The sequence below is a fragment of the Martes martes genome (genome assembly GCF_963455335.1).
Source record: "Martes martes genome assembly, chromosome: 7".
In the NCBI taxonomy this organism is placed as follows: domain Eukaryota; kingdom Metazoa; phylum Chordata; class Mammalia; order Carnivora; family Mustelidae; genus Martes; species Martes martes.
In genome coordinates this window covers 44,400,172-44,419,903 of record NC_137894.1, presented here as the reverse complement: position 1 = coordinate 44,419,903, position 19,732 = coordinate 44,400,172, and the positions used below count along the sequence as shown (strand labels likewise).

The following is a 19,732-nucleotide window of genomic DNA, read 5'->3' as shown; positions in this document are numbered from 1 at the left end:
TTATCAGGTGCCTCCTGTTTGCCGTCTTGTTCAGTCCTCACAAAGACTCTTGAGGGAAGCGTCCTACTAACATGGAGGGCTTACTTTGTATTCACTGTACTGAGCACTTCTGTTACCTTACTTAATCTTCCTAACAATCTTAGCACACAGAAGCTCTTATTCTTCCCATTTTACAGACAAGAACACTGAGAGGCCAGGTCGCTTTTGACCCCAAAGCCAAAAAGAGGAGGGGCCAGGACCTGAGTCCACAGGCTTGTGTGGACAGCTATGAGTGTGAGGTGGGATGGCCTTATGCCGGCCTCGTGGGGGAAGATGTCACAGTCTGGTGATACCAAGACTCCAGGGGTTGGCCACCTGGTGTCCCTCGAGAGGTGTGGCCATGGAATGGGGAGATGGGACTCTGGCAGACAACAGAGTTTGAGCTGGACTGTGGCACAACGGCTGTGTCCAGTCAAGCAGCAAGACCCGTGTTGGGAATATTCTGAGCCTCACAGTCATCTATGCATCTGCCGGTTAACAGAGGGGTGGTGGCATTTGTTTTGGTAATCCCTGACTTTGTGACCTTGGGCCAGTCACCTCCCTCCTCTGAGCTTCAGCTCTCATCCATACATGCGGCAGCCACCCTTCGCCTGCCTACAGGTTGGGTGGACCACCTGACATTTGAAATAATTCTAGTTTGAGAGCTAAACCCTTGTATTACCAGGATATAGATTTACATAGCAGATGGCCATTTGCATACTCTTGCATTGGATGCTTAAATTATCCATCTCTCTGTTTAAATGCATAAAATCACTCGTGCTACTCCTTTCTCACTCCAGCGTCCTTTATGTCTCTCCCATGGTCTTCTCAGCCAGTCACACTAGCTGGCAAATGCCACTGCTGACTCAGCAAGCCTGGGGGTGTCCTGCAGGTGTGGTCAGCCATGTGGACAGCCTGAGGTGTGGCATCCTGCGGGGCTCGGGGGAGCAGTTGGCACACTGGTTCCCAGCAGAGTGAGAAGCCCATCTCTGCTGGGAAGGCGAGGCCACTGCTTTAAAAAACTTTCCAGCAACTGAAAAGAAATTACATTCATAATCCTACCACCCAAACATAGCTATTTATGTTTTTCTGTGATTCCTCTCAGTCTTTATCTGTTTGTATACAATCATTGTACTTATACAATTTCTTGGTCTACTTTCCCCTCTCAGTTAGCATAACTTCACAAAAAGGGTTTTTTCTTTTAACTGAGTGTATCATGTTTCATTGAATTACATACTCGTATACCTTTATTGTTAGACATTTGGTTTTTATTTCCCAGCTTTTAACCATTACAGATTATATGGCCATGAAACAACTTTCTTCTCATAATTTCCCATCTGTTTGTTTGTTTGTTTGTTTTTGAAATAATCCTTTTGGATCAGTCCCCAGGAAGGGGATCATTTTCATAAAATTAAAGAATTTTATTCTTTAATTGCTGAGGAAATCGCCTGCTTCTCCCTGTTTGTAGAACCCTAGGAGTTGGGGTCTGGGATGCTCTTGAGATGTCTCTGTTTCTCCCAGCAAGGCTCCTGGTCATTGACAGTTATGTGCCCTCTTCTAGTGAGCTGTCACTATCCATACCACCGGTTGTCACCAGCGCGAGCTGCCATGCTTGCTCAGTTCTGTGTACTTATAGTTTCTCTGTCTCGTCCTTTTCTTTCAAGCTGTCTCACTACTCTCAGGGTGCCTGTCTATGGAGTGCTAGGGATTACTAAGGCTGTGCTGAAACCATGTGAGCCTGGGGTCTGAGAGGGAGGACCTCCTGACAGAGAAAGTCTTTTTGTGGGTTTTTTTGTGGTTGGACTTGGTGACCCCTGTTGGTCTGATCAGCAGCCTTTGACAGCCTGGTCCTCAAGGTAACCTAATAGGTCAGTGGGTTTGCCCAGTGCTGGAACATGAGATTAGTGCCTGCCTGTTCAGCTGAAATGGGAGGTTTTATGGATGGGTCTACCCCGATCCCACTGCCCCTCTCGGCAACTGTGGTCCGGTGCCTGGCACGCTCTGCTTTCTATTAAAGTGACCGGTTCTCAGAGGACATGCCCAGACCTGATTTGAGTCCCTTTTTACTGTTGTTACCCCATCCATGACCTCCTTAGCAGCAGCTGCCTTCAATCAGGACTGTTGAAGGCAAGGATGGGAAGGATTCGGTTTTGCCATATAAGCTTATAAGCTGACTTCTGTATACCATAAAGAATATTTTCAAAATCTCAGTAGATTAACTCATGTCATATGTGAAGTGTGCTCTGGAAAATGTAAGTCAGCCCTCGGAGGTTGGACACGCCTTCCATCCAGGCCCCTGATGGCTCTGGTACCTCCTGGATTCCCAGTGAATGCAAAGCAAGACCCGGGCAGTTGCATTGGAGAGAACGACCCAGCAGAGTGCCCCAGGGTGTCAGCAGTGCTTCCCAGTGCCCCAGATTGAGTGCTGTTTCCTGGGCCTGAGCAGCTCCAGCAGCATCCTTCCTCAATCACTGCCCACGCAGGTCGTTTTAGCACACGGTCACAAAACAGTCAGAAAAGCGTTTCTAGCAGGCAGAACAACCCACAGGAGGGAGATCAGCAGACCGGGAAGGGACTGCTCCTGGGGATGCTGAGAGGACAGGACAAGAGGCTCAGACTATTAGGTTTTTCTTTTCATTTTTAAGCTAAAGAGCTTTGGGATGTGAGAGGAGAGACCTTTGGGAGGAGACAGGGAGCTCCAGGGAAGAGGTTTGGGGGCTGAGAAGCCCTTGGGAAAAGTTGTGTTAAGGGGAAAATGAACAAAACCTTGAGGAGAGCTGCCGGGGCACTGATGTGAGTGTCCCCAGCCTGGGTGTCCAGACTTGGACATTTACCGTGGTGGCCTCATCAGTCTTCCACCCTTCCAGGACTCTCGGGGGAGTCTGAGGACCCCTGTGGCTATTCCCTCCTTTATCCGAAGGAGACCATGGGTTACCCTGTCTCCTGCCCAGATCACACCTTCAAATGGAGTGGCTGATGGCTGTCTCCCAAAGTCCTCACCCAGCCTGGGCCTTCACATCGGTGGCTCTGGGTGACAGGACACATCCCCATTATCATGAGATTCTTTCACACTTAGGGAGCTTTCTATTTAAGGTAAGAAGGCTAGGATATGCCTGAGGCAGCAGCCTCACAGAACCCAGCGGGGGCTGGAAGGACAGAAAGCAAGGGCCAGGCAGTGTCCTGTGTTTCAGAGGGGACGCTGTGGATTTGAACATTGGCACAGGGCTCCGGACAGGTCTCTTGCTGATGCCACGGTGTCACTTCTGTATGATATGGAATATCCTATATCATGTTGAGAGTTTTAATGCTTTTTCCCCTTTGTTCTTTTATCCGCCTACCTTCTATTAAATGCCTTTGTTATACAAGATTTTGCTGTGGAAGCAAAGATAACCTAGCTGGGGAGAGAGACAGACAGCTAACAATAGCGTGATATGAGGGATCGAATGCGAATGCGGCTGAACAGGGATGTCAGAGAACCGCCCACTACTTGGGGAGGCTTTGAACTTTCCTCATGGCACTAAGTCAGGCTTTATAATGTGGAGACAGTGCGGTGAGAAAGATATGGTGGAGTGGGGCTGAGAAGATCCGGCTCCGAATCCTGGTTTTGTGACTTACTGTGTGACGTTGGGCAAGTCTCACTCTCTTGGGGCCTCTGTTTCTCATTTGAAAAATCAGGACAGAAGTTCCATCTACCCCTCTGGGGGGATGTGAGTTTCAAGGGAGAGAATGCTTAGGGGAAGCACAGGTGTCAGACTTTGAGTAGACTTGGAGTCAAATGCCCTTCTACCACCAGCACACCTGACAACGATATGGTGTGTGGTATTTACTTCCAGGACTTCATCAAGGGTCTCATAGCACTTGTCCAACCCTACAGCAAGATTCCCCACTCCCGGGGGCCATAGGCTGGCGTTTTTTTTTCATTCCTGGTTTTTTTTTTTTTTAACTTTTTTTTATTTGTTTTTTAAAAAATATTTTATTTATTCATTTGGCAGAGAGAGAGATCACAAGCAGGCAGAGAGGCAGGCAGAGAGAGAAGGGGAAGCAGGCTCCCTCCCTGCTGAGCAGAGAGCCCAATGCGGGGCTCGATCCCAGGACCCCAAGATCATGACCTGAGCCGAAGGCAGAGGCTTAACCCACTGAGCCACCCAGGCGCCCCATCCTTATTCCTGTTTTGCAAGAAGAAAAGCCAGGCCCAGGGACTCTCCTGTGCCATACCCTCAGGGGAAGGTTGGATCTATATTAGGGAAGGATTGGGACCACCGTCCTGGCCCTTTGACTGGACTCAGCAGCTAAGAGGGGGCTCCACTTTCCAGCACCTGCCCAGGAAGGGGTAGGGCAGAGAATGGCCTCACCACCGAGACACATGGAGAAATAGTGCACCAGCCTCATCCCAACACTGAGGCAGCCACCTTGGGCTGTGCCCAGCTGAGGGAGTAGAGGGGCAGTGCGGCTCTAGCAGCAGACATGCTCTCAGATGCCATCTCACCGGCGCCTCTCTCAGGCTCTCTTCACCCCTTTACCACCACCCCTACTTTCTCTAAATATTGACTCAGCATCTCTTATGCGGCAGACACTAGCCAGAAAGATGAGGACCTGATCATGGCTCCTGCCCTTGAGAAGCTCACACCCCAGCAGGAACAGGATCTTCTTTCTGACATTCATCTGTCTGCCAGAAGGAGATATTTTTAACCCCATTTGACAGATGAGAGAAGACTAAGGTGGAGAGTGACGTGCTAGGCAGCCACAGAACCACCGCGCCAGCAGGCATGCCCCTCACCTCCAAGGCTGGCCAGCGCCCAGGGATTTCCTGCCACATACATGACCTGTGAGCATCACCCCCCCCCCCCCCCGTCTCTGGGCCTTTGCTCATTTCCCGTACTCCCCCAGCCAGGCCCTGCCAAGCCTCACTGCATCCCCAGCGCCTTCTCCCACACTAACCACATGTGACAAACAATACCTCATGGCGGAAGCCCTGCTGGTGGAGTGCTGACACATGCCGGTCACTGGGCTGAGTGCCTTTCTTATCGCACCAGCCCGTTTGCTCTTCAGAATGAGGTGAGCATATAGACATCCTCATTACCCCCAGTCCCTGAGAGGCATGGCTGAGAGGGTTAGGACAGCTCCTCTCCAGTCACACGTTCGTCCGAGGAGACAGTGTTGGACAGCGGCTGGGGCCTGGACATGGCCTTGACCGCACGCTCCCCTGCTGAGAGACCTTGTCTGGTCACTTCCCTCCTGTGGGCCTCGGTTTGCTCATCTGTTATGGAGGAACTGCCAGGTGATGATGGTCATAATGTGGGAGGGCGGCTGAGGGAGATCAGAGTCCCCACCTCCCACTGTGGAAGTTTACTGCTAACTTCTGATTATAGTGGATTTCAAATACACAAAAGTAGAGAGAAAAATGTAAGGAACACTCATATGTCCATCACCCAGCTTCAAATGATCAATGTTTTGCCAGTCTTGTTTTATATAAAACTCCTACTCCCCCACCTGCCCCTACCCTAGCTGTTTGTTTGCTGGAATATTGTAGAGCAACTCTCAGACAAAATGTCACTTTACATATAAACACTCTAGTGTGTGTCTCTCATTGATGACAGTTTTTAAAAATGTGGCCATCATGTATCCATCCCATGACAGAATTATCCAGTCGGGCCTCAGGACCACCAAGGCTGTCTACGCTCCAGTCCATAGTGATGTTTCTCTGATTGAACCAGAGATATCTTTTTTTTTTTTATTTCTTTTCAGCGTAACAGAATTCATTGTTTATGCACCACACCCAGTGCTCCATGCAATACGTGCCCTCCCTAATACCCACCACCTGGTTCCCCCAACCTCCCACCCCCCGCCCCTTCAAAACCCTCAGATTGTTTTTCAGAGTCCATAGTCTCTCATGGTTCTCCTCCCCTTCCAATTTCCCTCAACTCCCTTCTCCTCTCCATCTCCCCATATCCTCCATGTTATTTGTTATGCTCGACAAATAAGTGAACCCATATGATAATTGACTCTCTCTGCTTGACTTATTTCACTCAGCATAATCTCTTCCAGTCCCGTCCATGTTGCTACAAAAGTTGGGTATTTGTCCTTTCTGATGGAGGCATAATACTCCATAGTGTATATGGACCACATCTTCCTTATCCATTCATCCATTGAAGGGCATCTTGGTTCTTTCCACAGTTTGGCGACCGTGGCCATTGCTGCTATAAACATTGGGGTACAGATGGCCCTTCTTTTCACTACATCTGTATCTTTGGAGTAAATACCCAGTATTGCAATTGCAGGGTCATAGGGAAGCTCTATTTTTAATTTCTTAAGGAATCTCACACATAAGATATCTTCTTATGGTTGTTTTATTTGAATTAGCATCCAAATGAGGTCCGCACACTGCATCTGGCTCTTTTGTCTCTTCTGTCTCATTTCTCCTGTAGCAGTTCTCCTTCCCCTTCTTCCTTGATGCTATTGATTTGTTGGAAAAAACTAGGTCATTTGTCCCATTGATTGTCTCACAGCCTGGATTTGGCTTATTCCTTCCTCATGCTATTAGTGAACTTGTTCCTCTATGTCTTGCATTTCCTGTAACCTAACGGTTAGATCTAAAGGAGATAACCTCCGTATTGGCACAGTTCAAGAGAAATATAATGTGAACCATATATGTGATTTGAGATTTTCTATTAGCTGCCTTGAATAATAAGTAAAAAGAAATAGGTGAATTAATTTATATCATATTTTTTATTTACTCCTATATATATATCATTTTAATATGTAATTGATATCAAAATCATTAGTGAGATATTTCACATTCTTTTTTCCATATTCCATCTTCAAAACTTAGTGTGTTTTTTACACTTACAGCACATTTAGCTCATTCTCAATGTAATGATTAGCGTGAAATACCATCCTATCAAAACAATAAAGTTGTGTTTGGAGTAAACTATTTTATACCCCTTCAGTTTTTGAATCAAAATGACTTCAAATGAAATAAAATTTAAAATTCAGCTCCTCTCAGATGCTCAGTAGCCACATGTGACTAGTGGCTATATTGGACAGCGTTCATAGAGCACATTTCCATCACGGCAGAAAGTTCTGTTAGCTAGCACGGAGCGAGAGGCTGAAGCAGAGGTGGGTGTGAGATAACGTCATGGGTGTTGCTGTGTACTTGTTGTTGGCACCCCATCGTGTCCAGGGGTTCTGTTTTTCATGACACTGAGGTTGAAGAGTGGTTCCATGGGTGCTTCTGGACATTTTTAAAGAAAGGAGAAAAAGGGCATTTTGGTGCTCTTTGTTTAGGATGAACTAGGCAGTAGGGAATAAGTGAGTCCCCAAATTGGGACAGAAGCCATTCTGGCCATTTAAGAATCATCTGAGGACACTTGGTATGATAGAGTGGTTGAAAGTCATCCTGCCTGGGTTTGAATCCTGACTGCCACTTACTAACTCTGTGACCTTGGGCCTCTGTTTTTTCAAGTAGGAAATGCTAGTTCTTAGCTTGTAAGGTATTGTGATGGTTAAATGAGATAATATGCCTTAAGTATACATTATGCACAGAGTAAGTATTCAATGAATATGAATTACTAGTATTTTTTTTTTTAATTGTAAAAATATAGGTTCCAAGGCTTAGGGGCTGGAGAATCTAATTTGTTAGGGTCTGTGGTAGGACCTGGGATCTGCATTTAAAGCAGGTTCTCCAGGTGATCCTGAGTTCTTGGACACTTTGGTCCAGATCTCTTCCTAATATCTTTCCCTGGGATGACCCTTGGCTCTGTCCCAGCCCCAGAGAAGCACATCCTGGCTGGATACCCTAGCATCCATCAGAGGACAAACAAACCCAGTAGGGCTGTCAGATTTAGTGAATAAGAATCCCCTATTTTATCTGGCACCCCCAAATCCCTAATTCTGATAAAACTGTAAACTAGGCAGGAGTTGGGGGTGGGGGAGAAAAAAAACCTGTAAACTAGTATTTACAGGGGAGGTGGGTTTTGCTCTTTGGGCCTCCATTCCTGCCATATCTACCATAAGGTGCAAGAGAGGGGAGGGTGAGGACAAGAGTAACATGGTCAGGTTTTTAAATGGGTCTAGAACCCATGCCTAGATTCCCTTGAACTTTGAGTATCTTTTGTAAAATGAAAGAAAGGGCTTAGGAGCCGTCTTTCTCAATCAGCTCATCCTGCAGGTAAGGAAACTAAGATCTGCCTGAAGGGGGAAAGTGAATTGCCCAAGGTCAGTGGCAGAGCTGGACTAAAACCTGGGTCCCCAGTTTCTGGCCCAGCATATGTTTCTCTTTGTCACTGCACAGCACTGTTTCTGTCCTCTGTCCCCTCAGTCACGGGGTGGGGAGAGGCAATACCGAGGATAACCCAAGATCCTTCTGGTGACTCCCTAAGAGCAGTTCCTGCCCTTGTGATCCAAAGGGAAGAATGCAGTGAATAGAAGCAAAGTCGGTTCCTGGTGCTGGCTGGACAGAACCCCAGAGATGGGTGAGGGAATCCTGCCGTATGTCCAAATGGTGGGGGTCATGGTCAGGAGCTGCACCCATGGTCTGGCCCCCACCCCACCACCGGTGTCTTGCAGAGTGTCGGGAGGAGAGCTCTTTGACTTCCTGGCCCAGAAGGAATCGCTGAGTGAGGAAGAGGCCACCAGCTTCATCAAGCAAATCCTGGACGGTGTGAACTACCTTCATGCCAAGAAAATTGCTCACTTTGATCTCAAGGTCAGTGAGGGGATGTGGGAGAAGAATCATTTTAGGAAGAACGGGCCCTGCCCCTTCTGACATTACTGCTAGGAAGGGATCAGCGCCCCTTTGGCCATCCTCCCTCGTCTTGCCATGGAAAACTCTGAGCTCCTAGGAAAAATATGATGCCTCAGGAGGTGTCCCTTGGTTTCATTTTGCCTTATCAGGCTTTCTTCACAGAGGGGCTGGCTGCAAGAAGCTGCTTCTTCAGACTGCAGTACCTTACCTCTTTCAGACAGTAGTAGGTGGGGTGTCATTTTTAAATAGTAGACCACTGACAGGAAACGTGAAACCAAACACGTGTCACAAGGCTGGACTCTTCAGTAACCAAGAACTAACTCAGGGAGAGGCAGAAGTGTTAGCGTTCAGGTGAGCACTGCCGAGGTCGGCTGGCTGTCTGGGCCCCGCACAGCCTCCAGCGCCCCTGGCCCAGAGGTCATCAGTCTTGGAGCCTAGGGACCGCTGGCTGCCCTCCCTGTTCCCATCTCCTAACGTGGCCACAAAGCTGCTTCCAAGGGGCACTGATCATTTGTGGTAACTGGTATTCAGGGTTGAGAAAGTTCACTGTGACCACATAGGAGCTCAGAAAGCAAGAATGTGGTCAAAGTAGAAGGATCAGTTCCCGTAGTAACTGAGCTCAGTTTAGTGGACTGATGAGCCTTTATAGACCCCCGAAGCATAAAGATCTTCTAACCCAGGATCAGAGAGACCTATTTACCCCAGGGTGGGGGAGGGATTGGGGGGAAGACCCGTTCAGTTTTCTATCCAGAAAGTCCTATTATGTTTCAAGCATTGTGCCATGTGCCTAGGTATTTCTACAGATACACAAACCAACTAAGGCCCTGTCCAGGCTCAGTTCCTCTTTTCTAGGAAACCTAGTACAGGAGACAGGAAAGAAAGCTCAGCAACTCTTAAGTGCTGTGATAGGAGGAAGTATAGGGGAGCTGGGGAGCTCAAAGGAGAGGGCATCTGAGTCAGACTGAGGTATCCTAGAGGGCTTCCTGGAAGAGGTGATATTTGAGTTGAGTTTAGAAGGACTGGCAGGGGTTACCAAAGGGGAAGGGTCTTCTGAGAAAGAGAGCCTAGCAGTGTACATGGTCTGGAAAGAGCACAGTGTGTTCAGGAAAGTACAGGCAAAGGGTAGATGTTCTGAATGACTGAATGAACAAGCCAGGAGGAGAGCAGAAGGCAGACACAAGGGTGTGAGAGCTAAACCAAAGAGGTTGAACTTTACCCTGAGGGATACAGAGTAGGGAGTGGGATGGGGGGGAACATGAAGGTGAGGTGAGCAGATGTGTGTTTCGGAAGGATCTCTCTCTGGCTGAAAGGTTGGATAGAATGGGGACACCTGGAGGCTGGGGGCCTAGCTGGGAGGCTAGTGCCCTAATCTGGTGAGGGTGTGGCCTGAGCGGGCCTTTGGCCTTCCAAGTGGTAACACTCTGAGTGGGAAACTGTCTACCTGGATCGCACTTGTGTCTCCCTCCTGACAGTACTGTGGACAGTTAACTTGTTGTTTTCTGTGTCTTTACTGCTTCCAGGAGCCTGGCCTCACTCTTTGTCTTTTCTCTACCAGGTCTGGTAGAGGTAGGAGGAGTTGTAATCCCATAGGTACCATGACGGTAGCCCCTTCATGCTGTTTAACTTGCTTGTGTGCAGGGCACCTGGGTGGCTCAGTCATTAAGCATCTGCCTTCGGCTCAGGTCATGATCCTCCACATGGGGCTCCCTGATCCGTGGGAAGCCTGCTTCTCCCTCTCCCACTCCCCCTGCTTGTGTTCCCTCTCTTGCTGTCTCTCTCTGTCAAATAAATAAATAAAAGAAGAAGAAGAAGAAGAGGAAGGAGAAGAGGAAGAAGAAGAAAAGAAAAGTCTTTAACTTGCTTGTGTGGCTGCTGTGGGGAGGGGAGTGTTGGCTTGGAGGCAGCCAGGCCGGGGTTTGGTCTTCATTCTGCTGTATACCAGGATACCACTGAGCCTCAGTTGTTCAGCTTCAACACAGGCAATAATCCCCACCTGGCACAGTTGCTGCAAGGGTTAAAGAGAAGCGGCATTAGCCGACTCCCAGGTAGCGCTCTGTAATAGTACCTGCCATTGTTATTTCCCCTCCCAGCAGAGAGGAAAAGAAAACACAACTCTTGTTACAGGATTTTGGGCCCATCAGACTAGGAAAACAGGCCTGCTAATACAGTTCTCAACTGCCCAGCAGAGAGCTGAGATTGATGGCTGCTGGGGCATGTCTGGCTCCTGGGCTCAGACTGGCTGCTTTCCACCACCTGGAGACAGTCTGGGTTGCCTCAGATGTGCGCAGGGCGAGGCTGCTGCTAACCCCTATCTTGGCCTCCTGTCCTCAGAGCTGTGCAGACGCTGAGCCTTCTGGCCCCTCCGCCCCCATCCGTGGTCCCTTGGCCCACGCCCAGCTGAGCAACTCCAGGAAGTGATGAGTAGCTGTGTTACCTCATGATGGGGTAGACATCCCTGGAGCCAGACTGTGGGTATGCGTGCCCCCGGCTGGAACTTTCCACCAGCTGGAGGGGATGATGTAGAAAGTCCAGCTAGTAGCTTGGGGTGGGGGGGTGGGGGGGTTCCATGTTGTTTCCCACCATCTAAAAATCATTTTTCACGGATATATTTTTCTTCCTGATTTTCATTCTCTTTGAGGTGCCTCTGCTTTCCTCAACACTTGTATTCTCTTACTCCTCACCAAGTGAGTCAGGCTAGTCTTGTGGTCCCACGAACACAAGCCACCCTGTTGTCTCCAGGCCCCTACCTCTGACCTGTTCTCCACGCTCACCTTCCAGCTTGAAGGGGCAGATGACGACCTCTGGAATATGAATGGCTTCTCCTGGGACTGCTAGCCGATAAGCTCCTCCTGTTCAGTCATGGTGCTAGAGAGGCTAGAGAGGTGAGGCCCCATCCCTGACTCCATGTCAAAGCTGACATGCTTCCAGCCTTGTGGCAGAGAACAATAAATGTACCAATTACCGTATGATAAGCAGTCTTGGGAAAACAGATCAAGGTAGGCTGCTGTCCAGAAATTTGTGGTGGGTCGGTCCTTGTCATCTGTAGGATAAATGAACCCATTGTCAGCATGACATTCAGGTCTGATTCTGACCTCATCCACCTTCCCCACCCCCCCACCCCGCTCCAAAACTCTAGCTCCAGGCAACAAGATGACAGATCCGTATTCTGGCCTCTCTCCTCCTTTGTTCATGCTGTTCCCATCCAGGAAGCTGCTCCTCCTCCTTTTCTCTGGCCATAGACTTCCTTCCTGCTTGCCCTTCTAGGCCCAGCAGAAACACCACTTCCTCTGGAAAGCATTTCCCATCCCTGCTACCTCCCAAACCATAACTTAGAATGAACCTGCCTCTCTGATTCTGTCGCCCTTTGTACAGCCTTCTGCTGGGAGTATCTGTCGCTCTCACTCACTTTCTGCTGCTTATATCTAGCACCGTCGCTGGCACATGAAGAATGAATGAATTAACAAAGGGATGAATGCCTTGGTAAGACCAGATGTGTGCATGGATGGCAAAGGCCCTTTCGTGTCAGCTGGAAAATGCAAAAGAGGCTACGGGCAGGTTTTAGTCCCATGATGTGAACATTTATTGAGGGACTGTCATATGCCCAGGAGTAGAGTGTCAGACATCAGTGCGATAGGGCACCTGCCTTCCAAGGGCCCACTGTCTACTAGGAAATGGCCATGGTGGGACTCAGTGGGGAGGCCGCCTGAAATGAAAACTAACCATGACTCTCGCCAGCAAAATCTCACTTCCAGGGGGTAAGTGTTCTGACTCAGCAGAGGGAATACTATGCCAGTGTGTGTTGTAAATATACCCCAGAAAGGTGGTTGTGGGTGGTGAAGGTAGATGACGTTGCTCTGTATTTGCCTGGATGGAAGGAACACTAGGGCTGACTGCCCCTCAGTACCACCTAGCATCCGGTGTGCCTTCAGACATGGCATCTGCATGGTGGTCTACCCTCCTCCGTACTGCCCGGAAACCTCACCCTAGCATGCCATCCCAGCACAAATGAAGGTCTTGTAGAGGGCGGGTTTGTGTGGTTTTGTGTTTATTTTAGATTTGGGAGTTTCCCTTCTGAGTATGGGTGTATCTCCTCTACACCCCAGCCCAGCTGGAGAATTCAAAAATGGAAGGTCGTCTTCAGGTCTGACTGGTATTTTCAGCAAAAAGGACACGCCATGAGGATTGAATGAAATTATATGCAAGCCAGGAACCCAGAACTCTCATGGGGCTTTTGGTTTATATAAATAGCATTAAGAAGTGAATTTTGAATTTGTAAACAAAGTACCCCAAATCCAAATTCCTCGATGCTCTGACCATCCTTTGAGCTATTTTTTACGTTCGTGACATGATGGGGTCTGCTCGTCAAGCTTTCATAGGAATGATATTAATAATATTTTGAATGTTTATGGCACTTTCTAGAATGTAGCATGCTTATACATTTGTTCTCTCATTTGATCCTTGTGGCCACCTGTAGAAGTACAAGGTATTGTCCTTTTTTTACACACAAGGCAATTGAGATTCAGAGAGGTTAAGTAACTAGTCCAGGATCACACAGGTATTAAGTGACAGAGCTGAGGCTTGAACTCAGCCAATGAGGAAACCCTAAGCCAAGCTGGGTGCCACCAGCTCTTCTTTCCCCAGATTCTGACAGCGTAAATTTCTTACTTCCTTGGGCCATGCCTCTGACATATTATCAATCCAAATGTTTTTACCATGCCATGCATTTCTCCTTCACACAGTTAATTTCTCATCTGGTTATGTTGTTTATTTCTAATAAGTTATTCCTCATATTTTAAAAAATGTATATTTTATTAGTTGCTATAAAATGTGCATACATTTGAAAGTAGGACTTACAAGAAGGAGGCTGTTTCCATACTAAAACCTGGCAGCATGAAGCAAAGGCGAGTCATGGCAGAGATTTAACCGACGGTATCGAGTACAGTGAGATTGTGAAGGTGCAGGTCAGACCACGGTCTGTCAAAGCAGACCACGGAAGACTTTTTCCTTCAAAATTTTTTATTATGAAAACATATCAGAAAAATTGGAAGAATACAATGGCCACCATTACACCTTCCCCCTAGATTCGACATGTAGACACATTTGCTTTACCTCCTTCTCTCTTTAAAAAAGAAAAATGTATGTTTATATGAAAGTATTTTTATATATGTATATCTACACACAGACATGTACACATAGTACATGTATGCTTTTAGAATTAAAAACATTTTAAATAAAAATTAAAATAAAAAATATATGTGATTTTTTAAAACATTGGTATAATTTGAAAGAAAATTCTAGCCATCCTGACATTTCACTCTCGGTACTTCTGTAGGCATCTCCCAAGATTCAGGTCAGGCTCCTACCAACCTACCACCATTATCACACTTAAGAAAATTAATAATTGGTAGAAGACCTTTCATGAATGGATGCACATGATTTTATTTCTGATTTTGAAAGAAAATTCTGGCAGTGCAGAGAGGATAGCTGGGAGAGAGCAGGCCAATAATGACAAGAACGTGGGAAAGGGATGACCCAAAGGTACCCCTTAGCATTTTTTAACTGAAGGTTGGTCTTTTATGCTGTCATAAAAAGTAGTAGCTCATAGAAGACACAGAAACTTGCAGAGAAGTTACCCATAGACTTTCTACTCCAAAACAACCATTGTTAACCATTGGTCTATTTTCTCCAGCTTTTTGAACAGGTGTGCGTGTGTGTTCATTTTAGGATGCTTGTAACTATACTACTTTTACAATTTTCTCTTATGCTTTTTTCTACTTTACATTTTAACCCGAGGAACCCACATGTGCTCTATTTTACTTTGCTGTAGGAACTTTTATACAAGTCTTTTGTGATTGCCTTACCTTCTCGGTGTATTTTGAGGGGCAGACCTTGTTTCCTGTTCCTCAGATGCCAAGCTTAGCTTGTGCCCTAGCCTCAGAGTTTACCCCTTGGGCCCCTTCATCACAACCCCATGCATCAGACTGAGCCTAGAGCCCTAGAAATAAATGCTGGCTGCATTTTCCACTCCTGCCAGGCCCCCTTAGGGTAACCCCAGAAGGAGTGAGCTGAGGAAACTGAACTTCTAAATAGTGGAGGGAAAGAACAAAATGTGGCAAATATTAAGCTACGGAGAGGCATAATTAAAAGACTTGAGGGGCACCTGGCTGGCTCAGTTGGTGGAGCGTGCAGCTCTTGACATCAGGCTTGTGAGTTGGAGCTCTACATTGGGGGTAGAGATTACTTAAAAAGCAAACAAACAAACAAAAAACCTTTAAGAAAACAAAACGAAGGGCGCCTGGGTGGCTCAGTCCTTAGGCATCTGCCTTCGGCTCCGGTCGTGATCCTGGGGTCCTGGGATCGAGCCCTGCGTTAGGCTCCCTGCTTGGCGGGAGGCCTGCGTCTCCCTCTCCCACTCCCCCCTGCTTGTGTTCCTTCTCTCGCTGTGTCTCTCTCTGTCAAATAAATAAATAAAATCTTAAAAAAAAAGAAAGAAAGAAAGAAAGAAAGAAAGAAAACAAAAATGAAAGAGTTGAAATACAGATACTTTGAAACAGGAAGCATTAAGCCAACCAGGTGACTCTTACGAGATACAGCAGGGGGCCGCATGGTGAAGTAGAGAGAGGAGAAGATTGGGGGTTGAGCATCTCCTTGCCTGAGGTTTTGTGCAGTGGTATTCTGGTAACAGCCAGATCTCCAGAAATCAAGTGTATGGACACACACACACACACACACATTTATCATGAATTTTATGATGTAAAGGTTTGTAACACAACCTACAAACAATAAAAATATATGATACTTTCTTTGGTAAATCCCAGAGAGCCAATTTTCTCATACAACATTTCCTTTGGCTTCTGCCAAACTCTTGTATCAAGAGCCAACCTAGGGATGCAGTTGATACCCGAGTGTGATTCTGACCAGAATGTTGGTTGATATTTTTGTCTACAGAATTTAACAAGTAGGGTGAAAATGAAACAATGAAGACATGTGTTAGAACTTTGCTTATTTGTCAATGACTGGAATGACTTCTTGGCTGGATTAGATCATAGTTTCCGAATACTAAAAAAATATGTCCTCTGTTTCTGTGCTAATCACAAAACAACAGCTACATACATGGCACCCTTTTAAGTTTCAGCTACGTTATTAAGTGATCTTCTCCAGCATGTCTTAAGTCTAGAATCAAAAAGATAATAAATCAGGATCTGATCTGTAGTGTCTGCCACTTTCCATGGTGTCAATATTCCCCCCACCCGGGCCCACAATTTCAAGGCACCAACCTGCCACTGACCAGAGTTTGGAAGAGGGGAGCAGTAGCATAGCCTTATTTAGGATTTCCCCAATTCAGAGATAAGGGACAGAGATCACCTCAAAAGTACAGAGAATACTAGAATACGATTTAAAAAATTAGGAAGCAATGAGTTTTAAGTGTTGTTTTTCATCTGACTTATTTCAATATCAGTTTATAAAAGTTAATTTTAATATTAAAATAATATAGTTAATGTGGCTCTCTTTATCAGCCAGCTCACACAATTCCTGGGCTGTCATGGGCCAGTAGGCACCAGCTCCAGCACCTCCCTGGCTCTCTGAGACTGCCCACAACGTGAGAGCACTTTGTAAACAGGATCGTGTTATATGCAGGCTCACTGTTGTCGGTGGTGTAGTAACAACAATGGGAGCCGGTGGTTACTGGGCACCTTGAAAACATGAAGGCTCCTGTCTGAGTGCTGGGCATGTGTTAACCGTTTAATCCATGCAGCCACCTGTGAGGGAGGGTCCGCTGTCATGCCCATTTTATAGAAAGAGGTTACTTGAGGGCTCCTAGAACCTTACCACAGTAATATTCCCGTTTTGCAGACCAGGGGCCAAGGCTCAGAGAGGTGAGTGCCTCGCCAAGGGCAACACAGCTAGCTCAGGGCACAGTGGGATTCTAACGTTTGTCCGTCAGATGCCGGCGCCCTCTTCAGCACTGGTTTCCCAAACATGGCGCCATCTGCTTCAGACTTCCTTGGAGAGCTTGCTTTACAAAACCAACACCGGACACTCACTCCTGGTGAACTGATTTCCTCAGTTTGGTGTTGTTAACGCAGTCCCCCAGGGGATTCCAGTGGGCAACCTGCTCAGAAGGGGAACCTTCAAAGCACAGCTTGGGGGCTCAGAATGTCTTAACTCAGGCCCAAGTTCCTCACTGGTTAGATGGGGACACCAGCCATCCATAGCTTGGTGGCTGTGAGGATCCAATAAGGTGACGTGTGGGGAAAGCCCACCCCAAATGCTAGTTTGGCACAAACCATAGGGCCAACATTGCTGGTTGGCCCAAGGCCGAAAGCCAGTGGTCCTGGAATGCCCTTAAAAGTGAATTTTTATTTCTCTCCATATCACAGAGCCTAGGGGCAGAGTAGGTAGCTAGAGTAGGTTTTCCCTTCTGCTTTACCAGACAGGTTTGGGCTCTCCTCCTCACTCAGTGACCTTGGCAGTTTCTTGACCTCTGTGAGCTGCTCTGCAGCATGATGGGACTTAATGATCTCTGAGGGCCCTTGCAGCTTCAACACTGTGAACAGTGTAGGGGTGACATGGGGGTGAGGATGCGTGGGAGGTCAGAACCATGCAGCAGCCTTCCCAGAGGAGGAGACCATGAGTGTGTGGCCAGAAGCTGTGGTTTAACAAATCCAAATGCGAGGGGCACCTGGGTGGCTCAGTGGGTTAAAGCCTCTGCCTTCGGCTCAGGTCATGATCCCGGGGTCCTAGGATCGAGCCCCACATTGGGCTCTCTGCTCAGCGGGGAGCCTTCTTCCTCCTCTCTCTCTCTCTGCCTGCCTCTCTGCCTACTTGTGATCTCTATCTGTCAAATAAATAAATAAAAAACAAAACAAAACAAAAAATCCAAATGCGACCGAGTTGGGGTCCTTTCCGAAGCTGCTTCTGTGGGTTTTCTGGGAAATACATGGAGCTGGGACAGGAAGCTGCTGAGGCACCAGAACCAAGGTGGACATGCCCACTTTGGCAGCAGGCAAGGGTGACCCCAGCAGGCTCCCTTGCATCAACTAGAGGAAGGAGGCAACAGGAGAGACAGGAGGGCACACAGGATCTGGAATCCACCAGAGCTTGAACCTTAGCTGCGCTACTTATTACTGAGGCACCTTGAGCAAGCGCTTAACCTCTGTGAGCCTCAGTTACTTCATCTGTAAAATGGGGGTGATGACAGTACCTGCCTTGGACAGTGAGAATCAAATGAGTATGAATGCTTTGGAAACTAAACGCTATAGGCTGTGCTATACTGAAACCCCAGTCTGGGTGCTTTTAGGAACACAGAGCATGCAAAACAGGCCTGCTCTCTGCAACTGGGCAATCTGGTCGGGAAGGTGGGACTAACACACAGGCTCTTGGCCTTGACTGGGGCTGTGGGGTGAGGTTGCTGCACACGTGTGAAGGTGGGAGAAGGAAGGAGCGCTAGGCTGGCTATTTAGATGATGCTTGCTGGGGGAGACAGAATTTTTGGCTGAGAAGGAAGGCAGATGATAAAGACCCTCGTTCTGGGAAGAAGAGACATGACCAAGGAAATAATTGCAGAAGGGATGCTAACAGCTACGGGTCACTTTATAGGTCCTGTTTGATCCTCTTGGTAACCCTCGTGAGGTTGTTGGATCAGCATTACTAATTAATGAGTGAGCAACCTGCAGCTGCCCGCCTAAGTGACTTGCCCAGTGTCAGACTGGTAAATGGCCAAACTGGGATTGGAACCCAGGTTCCAAGGCTCTTAGCCATTATCTATCTTGATTCCCTAAAAGCAGAAGGTGCAAGAGATGCGTATGTGACTGTGCTAGTTGTTCATTTGGGCAGGAAATAGTTCCCGAGCACCCAGGAATTGCAATGCCAGCCACTCTTGGGTGCAAGGGGTAGAAATGAGAGGCAGGGCCCCTGTCCTCCTGGGGCTTCAGGACAGTGGGGAGAGGACACACAAGGAATTAGAGTGCAGTTGATTCGCCGCCAGAGGTGTGTCAGGTTAACAGGCAGGTGCTGGGGGGAAACAACTAGTTGGAGGTGTTGGAGGGGAAGGGGTCATGGAACTTGTTCCAGAATGAATGTGTCAGAGCTGGCAGTGGGGACGGGAAGAAGCTCGTGAGGAAGGCCATTCCAGCAGAGCTAACTGCAAGGTGGTGTCAGGGTGATTAGGAGGTTGGTTGGGATATGGCAGAGGGGTGAGTTTCCAGAGGTAGGAGAGCCTTGACTGCCAGATGGAGGGGACCTTGTGCATGGGCCACACTGGAGGCTTGTGGGAAGGGGCTGCCTGTGGTCTCATCTATAGGGTGCCAGAGGAAGAGTTTGCTGCATCTCCGTGGAAACCTGCCCCTAGAGGCCTGGCAGCAGGCATCCTTGCTGGCTCAGGTTGCCCAGCACTTCCTGGGGCCATGCTCCACATTTGCAATGAAGGTTCATAAGCAGCTTTCTTGTCTGGCCGGTACCCCACTTGGCTGAGATAAGCAGCCTCACCCAGTGACAGGCACGTGGAGAAGACACTGGGTGGGGGTCAACAGACTTGGGCTCTCCTCCTCGCTCAGTGACCTTGGCAGTTTGTTGACCTCTGTGAGCTGCTCTGCAGCATGGTGGGACTGAGGGCCCTTGCAGCTTCAACACTGTGAACAGTGTAGGGGGACATGGGGGTGAGCATGCGTGGGACAGGAGGCAGGTCAGGGAGAGGGCATATTCTACAGTGGTGCACAGGTGATTCAGCAGGGATTCAGTAAGTTTCCTGGGGATGACTGTTGTCATTGCTCCATCCCAGAGAGGAACGAATGGAAACAGCCGCCATTACTTGAAATCTTGCTGGGCATCGATCCTTCCATGGACCATCTCTCTGGATCTTTAGAACAGCCCTATGCCATGGAGGTATTGTCCCATTTTACAGATGGGAAACCAAGGCTGCAAGAGGTCCATTGACTTTGACCAGGTTTCACTGTGAGTGACAGAGCTGAG

General features: G+C 47.9%; 1 protein-coding gene across 7 annotated transcripts in view; it reads left to right on the top strand.

Annotated features, from left to right (window-relative positions):
• Positions 1 to 19,732, top strand: part of DAPK2 (death associated protein kinase 2) — a 116,645-nt gene that overhangs the window by 65,382 nt on the left and 31,531 nt on the right. For all 7 annotated transcript variants that reach the window (XM_080809308.1, XM_080809309.1, XM_080809311.1 and 4 more), the window contains one exon: positions 8,584 to 8,722. In XM_080809308.1, the coding sequence (XP_080665434.1) occupies positions 8,584 to 8,722 (139 nt within the window). The remainder of the gene's footprint in view (positions 1 to 8,583; positions 8,723 to 19,732) is intronic.